Source organism: Cynocephalus volans, chromosome 6 (assembly GCF_027409185.1).
Source record: "Cynocephalus volans isolate mCynVol1 chromosome 6, mCynVol1.pri, whole genome shotgun sequence".
Lineage (NCBI taxonomy): Eukaryota > Metazoa > Chordata > Mammalia > Dermoptera > Cynocephalidae > Cynocephalus > Cynocephalus volans.
In genome coordinates, this window is record NC_084465.1 from 105,590,361 (window position 1) to 105,606,951 (window position 16,591).

At 46.9% G+C, this 16,591-nt stretch overlaps 1 protein-coding gene across 1 annotated transcript; it reads left to right on the forward strand.

Moving 5' to 3' along the window:
• Positions 1–4,700: 4,700 nt before the first annotated feature.
• Positions 4,701–9,852, forward strand: RMI2 (RecQ mediated genome instability 2). The gene is made up of 2 exons (XM_063098684.1): positions 4,701–5,001; positions 9,704–9,852. The coding sequence occupies exons 1-2, from the start codon at positions 4,704–4,706 to the stop codon at positions 9,850–9,852; spliced, it is 447 nt and encodes a 148-aa protein (XP_062954754.1). The 5' UTR covers positions 4,701–4,703.
• Positions 9,853–16,591: the final 6,739 nt, after the last annotated feature.

The following is a 16,591-nucleotide window of genomic DNA, read 5'->3' on the forward strand; positions in this document are numbered from 1 at the left end:
GAGAACAGGAAGCCTGCTTGTCACTTGGGGCGGGGGCAGGGGGACGGTTAGCAACAAGTGGGCTGGGCCTCAGAATCACTCTAGAGTCCCACCCCAAGAAATTCTGATGCAGGAAGCTGGGGTGGGGCTCTGAAACCTATAGTTATCCCGGATATTGCATTAGTGAAAGATTTGTGCCGTGAACACGTCTGTGCCCACCATACAGATTCCACAGTGAACATTTCCTCTACCTGCCTTATCACAGATCTCATCGCCTGTCCCTCCCTCTGTCCACCCATCAATCCACTTACTTTATGTTGCATTTCAAAGTAAGTTGCCCTGTTGTACACTGCATACTTGAGCAGGCATTTCATTAACTAAAGCTTAAGGTTTGCTTTGTTCATAAAACTTGTATTTAAAAAAAAAGGTTCCCCAGGGAATTCTTTCCTGGTGACAATCCAGTATAGTGAGCAAGAGCCAGAGTCTGTTGGTTGACTTTAGGTGAAGACCCCCTCCCCCAGCTGGGGGCCTGGTTATTGAAAGACACTTGGGCCCTTTGTTCAAGGTGGGGGTTGGTCCCTGGCCTACTTTTTACGAGCTGTGTGGTCTTGAGCAGGTCGCATAACCTGTCCAAGTCTCAATTTCCTCATCTCTAAAATGGGCTTAAGGAAAGCACCTGCTTCTTAGGGTTGTTGTGAGGAATAACTGAGTCTCTGCACATGAAGTGTCTGGACTGGTGCTTGGCATATAGTAAGAACTCAGTTAATGACCGCTATTGCTATTTAGAAGGTGTCACTGTGTGTATACCCTTCCAGAACAACCCCCTTTTCTTGAGACAATAGGGTTTGGTCTTTGTTCCTGGCAACCAGAGCATTTTTGGCATGACCTGCCCGGGAACTTGTGAATGGGCAGATTGCGTGTGAAGCCAAGGCCCATAATCCCTCTGGCCTTACCTCTGTCCCCATTGGAGCAGGTGGCAGGAAACCCCCTCCCAAGGGCCTTTGATCTCCCTCAGAAGGTGGGGCCCAGGAAGCCTGCACAAGGGGTTGTTTCAGGCCTGGGGGTGAGGGTAGGGGGTTGAGGGGGCGAGAGGGAGGGGGAGGCTCACCAAGTGTGTGTTGACAGATCCTAGTTCTCTGCTCATGACAGTAATTTAAGATGCTGATTCTGTAACTCCTGGAGCTGGTGAAATGCTATAGCTCCCTGAAGATTTTGCAGGAGGTTCCAAGGAGCTCTGTATTAGTTAGCACACAAGCCACGCTGGTGTCAAGAGAACTCACATTCTAAAGACAGAGTTTGCAGACTGGCTGCCCACAGGCAGAGTCAGCCCACAGATGACTTTCAGGGGCACATGGTCTATTTTTGTTTGTTTGTTCTATAGTTGCATTCATTGCTAACATTTTTTTTTTTTTATTTATTTTATTTTTTTTTTTTTATTTTTTTTTTAAAAGATGACCGGTAAGGGGATCTTAACCCTTGACTTGGTGTTGTGAGCACCACGCTCAGCCAGTGAGCGAACCGGCCATCCGTATATGGGATCCGAACCCGGGGCCTTGGTGTTATCAGCACCGCACTCTACCGAGTGAGCCACGGGCCGGCCCACTAACATTTTTTTTTAAACATGGAGATTTATGTCTTGATAAATCAGATCTGTGAACAGTGGGCCCATGTTCCCATGTGGCAACCACTTGCTGAGTGTGATTGGCTGCTTTAGCCAGGACACTGGAAGGCCAGTTTGTCACTGCTACACCAAAGTTACCTTCCTGGCTGCTGGTGGTTTCTGAGTTTGAAACCTCTGGCCTTGCTGGTAAGATAGACACAGACTCAAGTATATGTGGTTCTAGATAGAGAGCAGTGAGTATTGTAGCTGATGGCAGCAGTTCTCAACAGGGGTGATTCATCCCCCCAGGGGACATTGGCAATGTCTGAAGACATTTTTTGGTTGTCACAACTTGACAGGTGGTGCCCGTGGCATCTAGTGGGTGGGGGCAAGGAAACTGTTCAACATCCTTCAATGCACATAGGATAGCCCCTTACAACAAAGGATTATCCAGCCTGCTATGGGTCAAAAATGTCCCCCTAAAGTTCATGTATTAGAAACTTGACCTCGGTTGTAACAGTGATAAGAGGGTGGGAAACCAGTTATGGTATTTGAAAGGTGGGGCCTGTGAGAGGTGATTGGATCATAAGGACTGTGCCCTCCTGAACGGATTAATCCATTCATGGAGTAATTAGTTGTCCTAGGGGTGGTTCCTATGGCTTTATAAGGAGAACAGTGAGAAGGTTAGCTTTCTTGATCATGCCATTCCTCACCATGTGACACCCTTCATTGCCACCCAGAAGGCCCTCACCAGATGTGCCCCCTGGATCGTGGACTACCCAATCTCCAAAATTGTAAGAAATAAATTTTCTTTCTTTATAAATTACACAGTTTCAGGTATTTTGTTATAAGCAACAGAAAACAGACTAATACAGAGCCCACAATGTCAATAGGGCTGAGGTAGAGAAACCCTGGATTCGGGGCATCAGCAAACTGGTCTGGAAGGGAGGGTTAATTCCGGCTGTGGGGCTTAAGAACAACTCCCTGCAGAGAGGTCTTGGTGGTGGGCAGGCACTTGATGACTGAGCCAGGTTTCCACTGAGAGAGATCGGGGGAGGCATGTCAGGCAGAGAATAGCATGAGCAAAGGTCCGGGGGCATCTTTGGCAGGAGGAGGTAGGTGATCAGGTGGACAGTGGAATGGAGCCTGGGGATCAAGGAGCATGATGTTTCATGAAGACATGAAAAATGTCTCCAGACACTGGATTTAGGTTCTGGCTCTACCACTTATGAGCCATGTGGCCTCAGGCTTATCATTGGCCTGAATCTCAGTTTTATCATCTGTAAAACGGGGATAAGAAATGAGGTTAGGTAGGCACAGCCTCACCTATCCCCACTCCTCCTCCATTTCCACCTCGTGTCTCAGCCATTCTAAAACACTGGCAGTTTGCTACATGCTTCCTGCTTTCTCTGCCCTCTCAGGGCCCTCCATGTGCAGTTCTCTCTGCCTGGAATGCTCACATTACTGGTGTGTGAATTACACCATCAGGAGGATATTAACCTAGTGCTGATATGCTCAGACTTGTGTTTTGGGAACATCACTCTGCCAGCAACATGATGTAGGGCTGGAGGGCAGGGTAATCTGGAGGCCAAGAGAATGGTGGGGAATTCCCAGGCTCAGACAAGAGACCTGGGAGCCTCTGCCTTCACCCCAACTCCCTTCCCCATCACCTCTCTGGCTTTTGGGTGCCTTGGGGAAGGCCAATGGGGACCCATCAGGCACGAAGGGGTTGCATTCTCTCTTGCTTAATGTTCTTGCTCCTTTCTCAGCCAGGAGCCTGGTTATTCTACAGCTCAGGGTTGAGGAGTAGAGGCTAATACCCCCTAAATGCTACTGCTAGAGAGGCCTTGGGAAAACTGCCTAGCTTCCATGAGCCTCAGTTTCTTCACCTGTGTAGAACAGAGTCTTTACAGGTTCTGGGGGACAGATGGGATACTCCTTACAAAGTTCTTAGGACAGGACCTGGCTCAATATGTCTTAGCTCCTTTAAAAAAACTAAGCTCTCCCTGAATACTCTCTGAATGCCTGGTATTGCAAGAGGCCCTGGGAGTACAAAGTCTCTTAAAAACTGGTCTTGACTCTAAGGGTTGCCTGATTTAGAATTTGCAGATTTTGCTAATTGAGAGCATCCAATTTTTAGGGAGCAGTTTCTAGGAATCTTATCGGAAAGATGTACATGAACATTTAGCTTTAACTAGATCCACAGTGGCGGTATTTATAAAGTGAAAAACTGGAAATAGCCTTAATGTCCAAATCTAAAATATTGGCTAAATATGTAAAGAAACAAATAGAATATTATGCAGTCATTCAAGGGGAAGTGGATGAATGTTTGTTGATATGGGAAGATGTCATTATTAAGTAAAAACAACATACACAAAAATCAAAAAACTAAAAAAAATACAAAACAATATTTGTGTATATCAAAAATACATACATATATATATTAAAACCCAGAAGCTAATACAATCAAAAGTTAATGGTGGATATCTCTGAACTTTTTACAATTATTTTTTCTTATTCTAGATTTTCCCTTTCTATATTTTCTACGATGAATGTGCATTTCTTTGGTGGAAAAAAATATAGTAATATATTTTCTTAACTTTTAAATTGTTTTATAATGTTATTAAAATATAATGTAAATAAAGACAATAAAAGAAAGGGCTATTTTACTAGCTGTTCCCATCCCCTTTCCCAGCCTTATCTCATGACTCTATTCTTAACCACTCGCTGTAAACACGGGCTCTTCATTTCAGTATTTACTAGTATTTACTAACCTGAGAGTATTGCATTATGCAAGGCGATATAAAGATGAATAATCACATTCTCCAGGTGGTTTGCTTGCGCGCCAAATTTTGAGATGCTTTGAAAGAGGGAGCTCTTTACCTCCCTGCCTTTACTTATTCTCTCATTTAATTCACTTCATCCATTCATTCCTAGTTTGGGGGGCGTTTGTTTACTTTACGTACGCATGCGCACTGCTGGAGACTAGAGGGACGCTCGTCCCGGCGGCCCCGCCTTCCGGCGCCGACCATTGGCCGGGTCTGACGGCGCGCTCCTCATTGGTGGTCGCGGGCCGGGTGTCGCTGCCCTTCAAAGTTGGCGGGAAAAGCGGCGGCGGGACAGCATGGCGGCTTCCGCGGGTTCCTTTTCTGCTGGCGGCTCGGCGGCCTTGCGGATGCCGCGGTCGCCGCCGCTCAAGGTGCTGGCGGAGCAGCTGCGGCGCGACGTGGAGGGCGTCCCGGGAGCGTGGCGGCTGTCGCGGGCGGCGGCGGACCGCGAGCCGCTGGAGCTGGCGGCCGTGTGGATGCAGGGCACGGTGGTGGCGGCGGGCGGCGGCGAGGCGCGGCTGCGGGACCCGAGCGGGGCCTTCTCAGTGCGCGGCCTGGAGCGGGTGCCGCGCGGGCGGCCCTGTCTCGCCCCAGGTAATGCCGCGGCCTCGCCGGGCCCCCTTTTTTCCTCCTGTCCGCCGGGAAGTTGCCGAGGCCAGATTCGGACCCGGCCTTGACACTCTTGGTATCGCCCTGGCGGGGTCGTGAATGTCCCACCCCCGGACCTTTGCTCTGTCCGGTCCTCCGCTAGATACCCTTCCTCGCGTCCCAACTCGTCTCCCAAACAGTTGTGAAGATAAGCATCACCTGCAACCAGCTTTAAAAAATACAGGTTGCTGAGACTCCCCCAGCCCTCCTAGTTGGAATCTCCCGGGGAGTGACCCGTGGCATCTGTGTCACAAGCCCTCTCACAAGTGTGCCTTCCTCGGGGAAGCCCTACTGTACTTCTCCTTTGTGGACCCGTTGTCTTAGGCTGTAGTTGACTAATGTCTGCTTCTCTTAAACCACTGGTGCTCATACTTGAGAGTGCATCAGACTCACCTGGAGAGCTTGTTAAAGGTCAGATGGCTGGGCTCAACCTCAGGGTTTCTGAGTCACAAGGTCGAGGTGGGGCTGAGAATTTGCATTTCTAACCAGCACCCAGGTGCTGCTGGTGCTGCTGGTCTGGGGCCTCACTTTGTGAACATCCTGCTGGGGCAGACTCTGAGCTATAGGAGGGTGGGGTCTGTGTGGTTCTAACTGTATCCTCAGCATCTAGCCCAGTGCCTGACACATAGTTGCTCCAAGAACTAGTTGTTTTGAGTGACAGGAATCGGACACCCAAGATCTCATCTCACTCATTCCCTGGGATGTTAACTGAGCATCTGCTACACAGCAGGCCCCATATGAGGTTCTGGGTTGCAGCCGAGATTCCAGTAGACAAGACCCACCAGGGGTATAGACAGCGTGCTACAGGGGTGGCCCAGGGAGGCTTCTGGAGGATGTGAGGTCTAAGCTGAAAAGGTCAGTGGGTCTTCCGTCTCCTCACCTCCCTCCCCTTGTGAAATCAGGCCAAGGTCACTTCATCCCTAAGGGCTCTTCCTGGTCAGAGAATCTTGGATTCTAACTAGAGGCAGGATAGTTTGGTGGTCTGGCCTGGGCTGCTTTGAATTCAGACTTGTTGAATTCCTGATTTCACCCCTTCCCAGCTGAGCTGCCTGGAGCACTTTTCTTAACCTTTCTTGGCTCGTACTGTATATTAGTCCATTTTGTGTTGCTATAACAGAATACCTGAGATTGGGTGATTTATAAAGAAAAACGAAATTTATTGCTTATAGTATCTGAGGCTGGGAAGTCTGAAGTCCATCTGGTGGTGGTGACAGTGACCCAGGGGTCTCACATTGCAACTTAGAAGCAGAGAGAGCAGAGAGAAAGACTCTCCTCTTCTTTTAAAGCCCTCAGAACCACACCCCTGACCACCATTTTTAATCCATTCACTACTGCACAGTCCTACAATCCAATCACCTCTTCAAGGCCCCACCCTTCAATTACCATAATAGGATTTCCCACCCTCTTAACAGTCACAGTCGGGGCTAAGTTTCTAATACAAAGAACTTGGGGGACACAATTCAAGCTTCAATGAGTTTTGGGGACATAATTTAATCCACTACATACTCCTTCTGTAAAAAGGGGCTAATAATTCCTGCCTGTTGTATGGATTGAGTGAGTGAGTAATGGCCTGGCTTGTAGTGAGAGTTCAAAACATTGTGACTCTTGTTATTTACTGTAACATGATCCTGTTCCCTTCCCACCCCACCCACCCCTTGCCCTGTTCTTCAGCCTCTTCTTTCTGCCTTTGGCTCCAGCTTTAGTCTAGCACAGGATTGGCAGATTCCAGGCTCCTGCCTCTTTTGATGTGGCCCGTGAACTACAATGGTTTTTACATTCATGAGTGATTGAAAAAAATCATGACATGTAAAAAGTATATGAAATTCAAATGTCAGTGTCTATATGTAGTTTTATTGGAACATAGTCATAATTTACGTAAACAACTGGGGCTGCTGTCCCCTATATCCACAGGGTTGAGTAGTTGCACCAGAGACCCTGTGACCCACAAAGTCTAAATATTTACTTCTGGCCTTTTACAGAAAAAGTTCGCCAACCCTTAGCCCATGCTGCTTGATGTCTTGGTCTCCAGGCAAAGCCCCTTAAGGGCAGGTGTGGGCAGTCTCCCAAGTTTGGTCCCAGCCCTAGCATAAGCCTGGCACCTGTCTGACTTAGTCACTGGTTTGAATGCCTACCGGCAGGGGCCATGTCATTTCCTCTTGTGAATTAATGCGCTAAGTCTAGCTTGTCAAAACCCAGTCACTGACTTCAGACAGAGAGCCAGGGAAGTAAGCAATCAAATAAAATACAAATATTGTAGGCATGAGCAGAGGGTGCCATGGCACAGAGAAGGGACATTCTTTTTTTTTTTTTTAGTGGCTGGCCAGTACAGGGATCAAACCCTGGACTTGGTGTTATCAGCATCACGCTCCAACCACTGAAATAATCAGCCAGGCTTTTTTTTTTTTTTTTTTTTTTTTTAATGGAGGTGCTCATTGTACCTGCCTTGTACAGTTGTGAGAATTGCAGAGTTGATGTTTGTGACGTGCTTAGAAAAGTCCCTGCACCATGAAAGTGCCCAGTGAATTAGCTGTTGCTGGGTATGTTATTGGTACTGTGACCATTAACCTCTCAAGCTTCCTTAGAAGGTCTCCAGCTGCAGAGCATAAGATGGTTGCTTTTGTTCTCATCGGGCTTTTTGGTCCGTCTGGAGTTGAATGCAGAAGTTGCCACAGAAGAGGGAAAACTGATCCAGCCTCGATGGATCAGGAGGAGGAGGAAGCAGCCCTGAAGGGATAAGGACCAACCCTCCTGGGATGCAGTACTTGCAGTGTTAAAACTGGGACAGTCGTTCACCCTATGTTGGTGTGCAGTGACAGGAGATTGTCCTGCTCCATGGAGCAGTATGTGCAAAGCCTTGGAGGTGGGAGAGCCCGGTGCCTTTGGGGAGGGTTCCATCCTGATGGCCTCAGCCACATTCTGTGGAAGGACATGCCTGCTGTAGGTGGCCTTGAGCCGTACTCCCCGCATCGGTGCAGTTCCTCTGTTGCTTGCTTCTCTGGAACATCCAGCAGTTTGTTTCCATGAACCTCACATGCTGCAGATAGAGTTGCGTCAGAACCTCTCCCTGTCCCCCAGTTGCTTCCAGTCTACAGGGGGAAATGAGAAATGATCACCTAGACTGCACTGGGACCAGTGAGGTTCTGGAGGCAGGAGCTGCGTTTGAGAACGATGACTGCAGCCGCATGGCAGCAGGGGTGGCTACAAAGACAAAGAAGCTGTGAAGAAGACCAGCTGGAGCCATTGACGTTGTCAAGGCTTGACCAAAGGGAGGGGTTGTGGGGGGAAGGACAAAGGGAGACAGCGTGGAGAGCTGCTTTCTGCTGGGAGAGGGTGTGGGTAGCATGAACAGGACTAGTCACCAGTGTGGCTCATCTAGCGCCTTTGAGCTCATACGTTAGTTGTGGATGCCATCCCAGTAGATCTCCTGTTCACCTTTCCTGGTTGGGATCTCCCTGGGTCTGTTCTTCCTTTCCCAGGTCTTCAGTCCCTCTGCTCCCGAGGGTTCCATATCTACCAGCACTTTAGGGCCATTCAGAAGGTATGGCAAGTGCATTTTTAGAACAAGCCTCAGTCACTGAGGGACCCAGGTAGACCTGGAGATGGGTTCAGAGAATCCTTAGTACATCCTGCCAGGGGTTGAACAACAGAAAGTCAGACACAGCTTGCCGGCTTCCTTCAGTCAAAGCCCTGACATTGGAAGCAGTGCAATTAAAGCAGCCTGGCAGGGGCATGCAGTGGGGGCTGGCAGTGTGCCTGTGCTTCCTGCTGTGTTTGGGTTTTTTTTTTACACAATGAAGTTTTGTGTGGTTAAGACTGGCCAAGTTTTGCTTTGAAGGAGAGTCACTTCCTCAAGGGAATGAGAAGAGAGTCGTGGTTAATATGTCATTTTAGATCATCTTGATGGCAGCCTGCCCTTTCGTTGATTTGCTTATGTGTGCCCAGCGGTGGTCGGGATAAAGCTGGGAGGTGGTAGGAAATGGTCCCGGTGGTTGGAACCATGGGGCAGCATGAGGCAGTGGGGGTGCTGCTGCTGCCTGTCCAGCTGTTTCAGCAACATCAAGTGAAAATTGGATTTGCTTTTGGGCTGTCAGGGAGTGTCTTTACAGAAAGAGGACCTGTCTTATGCACATTCTCTGGCATGGAGCAATGAATAAGGATTAGAGAAAAGCTTGGGTTTTCTGCCCTGCCTTAGAACAATCTGTCTTGTTTTAACTCATACCCTGATGTGCATTTCTTCCATTCTTTGGGCATGACTACATTGTGCATGATGATTTTGTTGAATATATTAAAACCAGAAACAAGAGAAGATAAAGATGTCATCATCCTCCAGGTTAAATGTTGAACTTGTTGGGGCTGGCAGATCAGCTCACTTGGTTAGAGTGTTGTGCTTGATCACACCACGGTCAAGGGTTCAATCCCTGTACCAGCCAGCCACCAAAAACATAAATTGTTACAATATGTATATATCCTGGTCCCTGAGTGCCTTGCATTTTGATATTTACAATCTGAATGTTTTTCTTTCTTCAATTTCCCTCTCTGATCAAGTTAAACTCTGGGAAGGACCGGGTCTCTGCTCTCCACCCCTCACACTTTTTAACATGAGCATCATGACCATGAACATTACAACAGGCTTTTCTTTCTTTTCTAGGGACGTATGTGATGGTAATGGGAGTGGTTCAGGCCTGCAGCCCTGAGCCCTGCCTACAGGCTGTGAAGATGACAGATCTTTCTGATAATCCCATCCATGAAAGCATGTGGGAGCTGGAAGTAGAAGACTTACACAGGAATATTCCCTAGATAATGTCAGAACCGTCCTTTAAAACAACTGAAATTCTGAAACAATTTAGTTTCTTATAACCATGTGGATTTCATGGACATCGTTCAATGCATTCTCAAAAGTTCCTCAGAGAGCTTCGCTATGATTGACCAAGGAGTCTGGATGTAGGAATTTTTAAATGCTGGGATCCTTCAGTTAACACATCCTCCACCACTCCTTGCTTTGACTGTTTGCTGATGAAAAGCAGATGCTGTGTTCTTTTTTCCTTTTTGGTTTGTGTGTGTTAATTCTGTCTCTCTCTAAAGCACACAGAAATCTCATGTTGCATTTTCCAAATTTTACGAGCAATGATACTTTTTCCATTACTGCCCTGTTTTACGATGCAAAATTCGAATCTCAGTCATTGCCCAGGGTGATTTAAGTGTCGTCATGGGGAGGAAAACACACTGCGTAAAAAAGGAATGACATCATGGCTCTACGTCATCTTTATCAACTTCCTTATCCAGCTTGTAATCAAACGGCATTTTCTGACGGCAGGCACAAGTGGCCCCTCAAAGATTCAGCTTTCTTCCTGCTTTGGACACCACTCAAACATTTAAGGTCCATTTTCCTTAGATATGGAAGATCCTACCTTCTTCCTTCACTCAGAGACATTGAGACATTTTTAGAATACCTTGTTGAAATTTAAAAATTAAGATTGGGAATGACTTTCAGGCATTCACTAAACTTCTGCTTCATAACTTTTGGCGAGACACTGCAAGGGAGCAGCCTCCTGGATTAGAGTTCTTACATGTTTCTGTATGGAATGATTTTTTGTTGTGATTGTATTGAACGTTAGGTTTCTCCTCTGCTTATTACCCATGCCTGGTTTTTCTTTAGATTGTAAATATTGAGGAGGTCAGATTATGTTCTGACATTGCTGGAGAGTTTTGCCTGGATTATTGATATTCTGCCAGTAATAAATTTTCTTTATGTGCTGTATTACTATTTTTTTTTAGTAGACTTTATTTTATAGAGCAGTTTTAGGTTTATGGAAGAGTTGAGCAGAAAATACAGAGTGTCCATATACTCCACACTCAAATCCCACTCTCCCAGTTTCTCCTGTTATTAATATCTTTTATAAATGTGATACATTTGTTATAACTGATGAGCCAACATTGATGCAGTCATTAACTAAAGTCCATAGTTTACATTAGAGGTCACGCTTTGTGATGTACATTTCATGGGTTTTACCCAATGCATAACAACATGGATCCACCATTACAGTATCATACAGAATAGTTTCACTGCCCTCAAATTCTTCTGTGGTTCCCTTATTCATTCCTCCAGCCCCCCTAACTCCTGGTAACCACTGATCTTTTTACTGTCTCCATAATTTTGCCTTTTCCAGGCTATCGTACATTATGTAGTTTTGTCAGGCTGGATTCTTTCACTTACTGTGCGTTTAAGGTTCCTCTGTGTCTTTTTTGCAGCTTAATAGCTTTTTTTTTTTATTGCTGAATAATATTCCATTGTATGGATGTACCATAGTGTGTTTATCCAGTTCACTCATTGAAGGACATTTTGTTTGATTCCAATCTTTGACAAATATGAATAGAGCTGCTGTAAATGTTCACATACAGGTTTTGTGTAGACATAGTTTTCAGCTCATTGGACTAAATGCCTAGGAGTGCCATTGCTGGATCATATGATAGGCCTATGGTGAGCCTCGTAAGAAACTGCCAGGCTGTCTTCCAAAGAGGCTGTATCATTTGCATTCCCACCAGCAATGCATGCGAGCTCCTGTTGCTCTGCGTCCTCGCCAGCATTTAGGGTTGTTGTCAGTGTTTTGGATTTGCTGTGTTTTAAAACTGTAGCATTTTCTTTTAAAGGTGGGGCAAATTGGAAAGTGTGCATTGTTTTTATTATCGATCTGGGTTTGTTGCCTGGATGAAGCTTGTTTCAAGCCGGTTTATGTTCACAGTGTGGGGTTTTTCAGGCAATATTGCTGAGCTTTAGTGGGACTTTGCAGCCCTGTAGACCTGAATTTGAGCCCTTCATCTGTTGCTAAACTTGCTGTGTGACTATGCGCAAGTTATGTAACCTCTGTTCTTCAGTTTCCTTATCTACATAATGCAGATCATACCCAGCTAGTAGCACTGGTGTGAGAAATGAATGAAGATGTGTGTAAATCACTTTTACATAGTGCCGGGCACACGGTAGGCACCCAGTCATTGTTGCTGGGAGGAGCAATGTAAGTTCTTGCTTCCATCCATCACTAAAAGCCACACACACAGGCTGGCCCATTAGCTCAGTTGGTTAGAGCGTGGTGCTGATAACACCATGGTCAAGGGTTTGATCCCTATACTGGACAGCCACCAAAAAATAAATACACATGCACATATGTGCACACACTTTTTTTTAAAGAAATTTTTAGGGCTGGCCCGTGGCTCACTCGGTAGAGTGCGGTGCTGATAACACCAAGGCCACGGGTTCGGATCCTATATAGGGATGGCCGGTTTGCTCACTGGTTGAGCATGGTGCTGACAACACCAAGCCAAGGATTGAGATCCCCTTACCAGTCATCTTTTTTTAAAAAAAAAAAGAAATTTTTAAATTTACCGAACAATTGCGAAGGAAGTACAAAAAGTTCCCATATACCTGCACCTAGCTTCCTTTATTATTAACATCTTAGGGGTAGAGCTTTTGTTACAATTAATGAACCAAAATTGAGATGTTGTTATTAACCCAAATCTATGCTTTATTTCTTTAGTTTTTTTCTGATACCCTTTTCTGTTCCAGGGTCCCATCCAGGACCTCAGAGACCATTTAGTTATGATGTCTCCTTAGGCTCTCCCTGGCCAGGATCATTGACCAGTTGCTTTTGATTGCAATGAAATTTAATTGTGGTGCAGATCATAGGATCTCTGTGATACAATTCTTAGGTTAAAACTTTGTCACGAAATTACTTTGGAGTACCCAAAAGTAGCCCTTGAGCTGGGTGTGTGGTAGACTCAAGACCTCAGTCTGAAGTCTGCCCTACTGTGGTTCTACCTTATCTGAAACCTGCTTTTCTGCTAGAAAACTGACCCGTGCTGCCGAGAACCTCCTGTACCATATCCTGCCCAGTTTGTCCTCGCCTAACTTCTGGTAAATAATGCCCAGTTGAAAAAAGCTGGTTGGGCTGACATTGTTGATTGGCCAGTAAACCATCTCAGGAGTGTGGGATGGGGGGTGGAGAAGGAGGATGCTGTGTGTTTTTTCTGACAGTCCCTGCAAATTAGCCATGGCTCCTTGCTGGAAGTGTACTGCTTCAGCATGTTAGCTGCACTGTGTGGTTTCTCTGAATATTAATAACTCTCACTGTTTCAGCTAGTGTTTCCTCCTGACATCACCGAATGAAAACACATCTCAGAAGTTTAAGTTTTCTGGTACCAAATCAAAGTTGGTTTATCAGCAATCACACACGCCACCCCCCAACCCCCCACTCCCCCTCCAGACAGTGGCAGGTTTGTGTGCTCGGGCAGTGCAGCTTCCCTTCTGAAATTGGCTCTTTTCTAAGAACTGAAAATAAGCAACCTAAGCCGTGACTTCACTTTTCTTGGAACTGCTTTACATTACAAAAAATAAATAAAACCCTCATTTAGCTAGTTTTGGATCACTGAGTTCCCTAATTCTTTCTGTTGCATATTCTTGTAAAGCTGAAATTTTACCGAAAAATTCTTCTGTATCAGGTGAAGCAGGAGTGGAAAGGAATGACCATGTGAAATAACTGACTTGTCTCCTGGCCTGTTTGTGTGTGATTTAATGACTGAAAAGAAAAAGAACCTGGAAGAAGACATTATGTGTAAAGTCATGGTCAAATTCCCAGGGTCACAGCCCTGAGTTCTATTGGGTCACAGAAACGAGCTAGGGCTGGTGTTGCCAAACCTCAGGCCACTGTCCAAACTGTCTGAGCAGCTGCCTGTTGCAAGGATAGGGGGAAATGATATCTTTTCAGCCATAGTGACCTACATTTAGCAGACATCTTGGAGCCCGTGCAAAAGGATATCTTCACGTGGCCTCTGCCTGCTAAGGTAAGGGAGGCAGCAACGTAGTCACACCTGGGGTCTAGTTTTGGTCCTGCTCTTTCCTGTCTGACCTTTGCCTTGCAGGTCAGTCTGTGAAGTGGAGATAATTCATCCTTCACAGGATGGTCCCTGGTAGGTTCTTGGGAACTGGCTTAGACGCCTTCCCGAGTGCAGATCTCTGTAGATAGTCACATAAGTTGTTCTGAAATCACCTTTTGGGGTCTCTGTCCCTCTTGGAGGGGCTTCCAGTGATGCCATTCTGTCTTATTTTCTCTGTATCTCCATCCAGCATGGGGCCTTGAGTAACATACATGGGCAGTCAGTAAATGTTAGGACTGGCTGGTGTTTAGGTTGGAAGACAGGAAATGCACAAGCTAAGGCACAATGTTCTTGAATTTACATTTGGCCCACAGGAGTTTCCAAATGAAAAGAGCCCCCTTTCAGGCCATGCCTAAGAGGGCGTTGTGAATCAAGCACGGGCATAGTTTATAAGGGGCTTGAGAGCGCTGGCTAGAATGCTTGGGAGTGCCCTGAAGTAAAGAGGAAAGACTTTAAAGGTCAAGACATAAAGGATGGAGGAAAAGGAGCAAAACGTCCGAGTCCCAAAAAGTACTTACGTGGTTTGGGCAGAGTCTGAAATGATACTCTCTATGAGCATCGTTAAACGTCTCTTGATAAAGAATGCAAATGCAGCTGAGTTATGTGTGGGGAACTGTGCTAGAAGCCTTGCCTTGCATTACTGTGTCAACACCCCACTCCCCCCGGAGGTGTGTCCTTTCCTCCCCTGCTTTTGCAGCTGTGAAAACTGCAGCCACAGAGATGACGTCCTTTGTCCAAGGGCCTCTGGCCAGCAGGCCAGTAGGTGCCCTCGTTGTTAGGGATGCTCTTTTCCTTGGTGGCCAGGACCTTCATTCGTCACTGAGATCATGCAGATAGTGGTGATCCCTTAGGGCAGTGCAGGGAGCTGCCGTGCTTTACACCTGGACACTAGCACCCCCTGCTGGCCTGTCCTGAGCAGCTGGGCTGCCCTGAGCCATCAGAAATAGGATGACAGCCATTGACCAGAATGAAAAGCCACAGAATGAAGCAAAGGAAGAAAAGGGGGCCATGAGAGACTCTGCAGCTGTCTGCCTTGGGCGTTCCGCCCATTGTGGCCAAGCGGGGAATGGGAGGAGATGGTGTTAAGTTTGGCAATCAGATGGGTTCTGATGAACTCCAGCCCCACAGTTTCTTAACTGTATGACCTAGGGGGAGTTCGTCTCTCTGAGCCTTATTTCTGATATCCATAGAGAAAGGATGATTTGGGGTCAGAGAAGTTAAAATGGCTGTTAACTGGAATCCAGGAAGTCTAAGCAGGTGCTCAAAAAATGCTCACTTCATTGGCTTTCTACTTAAGAACATGTGTGATTAGATGGGGCTCACATGGGTCATCCAGAGTACCCTCCCCATCTCAAGGCCCTTAATTTAATCACACCCTCAAAGTCCCTTTTGCCATGTTAGGTAACAGTCATAGGTCCTGGGGATTAGGGCGTGGACATCATTGTGTGGAGAGGGGCTTTTGTCTGCCTAGTCTGCACTCTATCCCCTAAAGTTGTATATCCATCCCAAATGCAATATATCTGCCCCTCCCCAAGATCCCTGAAGACCTCATCTCATTACAGCATGAACTCAAAGTCCAAAATCTCATCATCTAAATCATCTAAGTCTGGTACGGTGGAGGCTCCAGATATAATCCATCCTGAGCATAGTTTCTGTCCACCTGTGGGCTTCACGAAACAAGTTATCTGCTCCCAAGATACAATGGGTGGCAACCCAGAGGGGTGCAGTCTAGTTCTGTCCCTGATCTAAGGGAGCAGAGACATGGGCAAGAAAGATAAAGAAACGATGAGGTTCTACACCCGGAAGCACCAAACCACCAGGCTTCCCTTCCTCCTGGTCAAATAAGAAAAGGAAAGGAGTTTCTGCAAAGGGCCTGTCGGCACCTAACTCCAAGTCCTGTGAGCTTAGGAAAAGGCAGACCAGAAGTTTTCATCCAACAGGTAGCAGCCTTTTAGAAAGCGAGTCAGTGTCCAGCGCTTCTCTAGGGACTTCCAGCGTACAGCTGTGCCGCCCTTTCCCAGTGGATGGCCGAGCCCGGGCGTTCTGCAGGTAGGACTCAAGACTGTCAAACGTAGCTGATTATCAGCCCCACCTGGGCTGTTTTTAACCTTGTCTCTACCCAGATTTTTAGTTAGAATACATCTGGGTGGGGCTCAGGAAAATCTAAGCTTTTAGGAAGCTCTCCTGGTGATTCTTATCAGGCAGGTTTGGCAGCTGCGTATCTACAGCTCCCCCACCTGGAGACACCTGGCAGGAGTCATCAGAGCTGTCCGTGGCACTGGCTGGTTACTGATGGAGAACTCCTGGAGTAGGGACCCTGGAGTTCAGAGGACCAGGACCAGGGAGGCTACTCATCCCCTGGGCTTCTGAGGAGAAGTAATAGGATGGAGAGAGCCAGTGTGGAGGAGCTGGGCTAGTCCACCTCTTGGACGTCCTGGGCCACGTTTGGTGCTGGGCTTCTGCTAAGACTGCCACAGGTATGGAATCAGATTTCCTTTTTTAAAGTGAGTGCATTTAAACAGAAATGGGTAGGGCCAGCCCGTGGCTCACTCAGGAGAGTGTGGTGCTGATAACACCAAGGCCACGGGTTCGGATCCCTATATAGGGATGG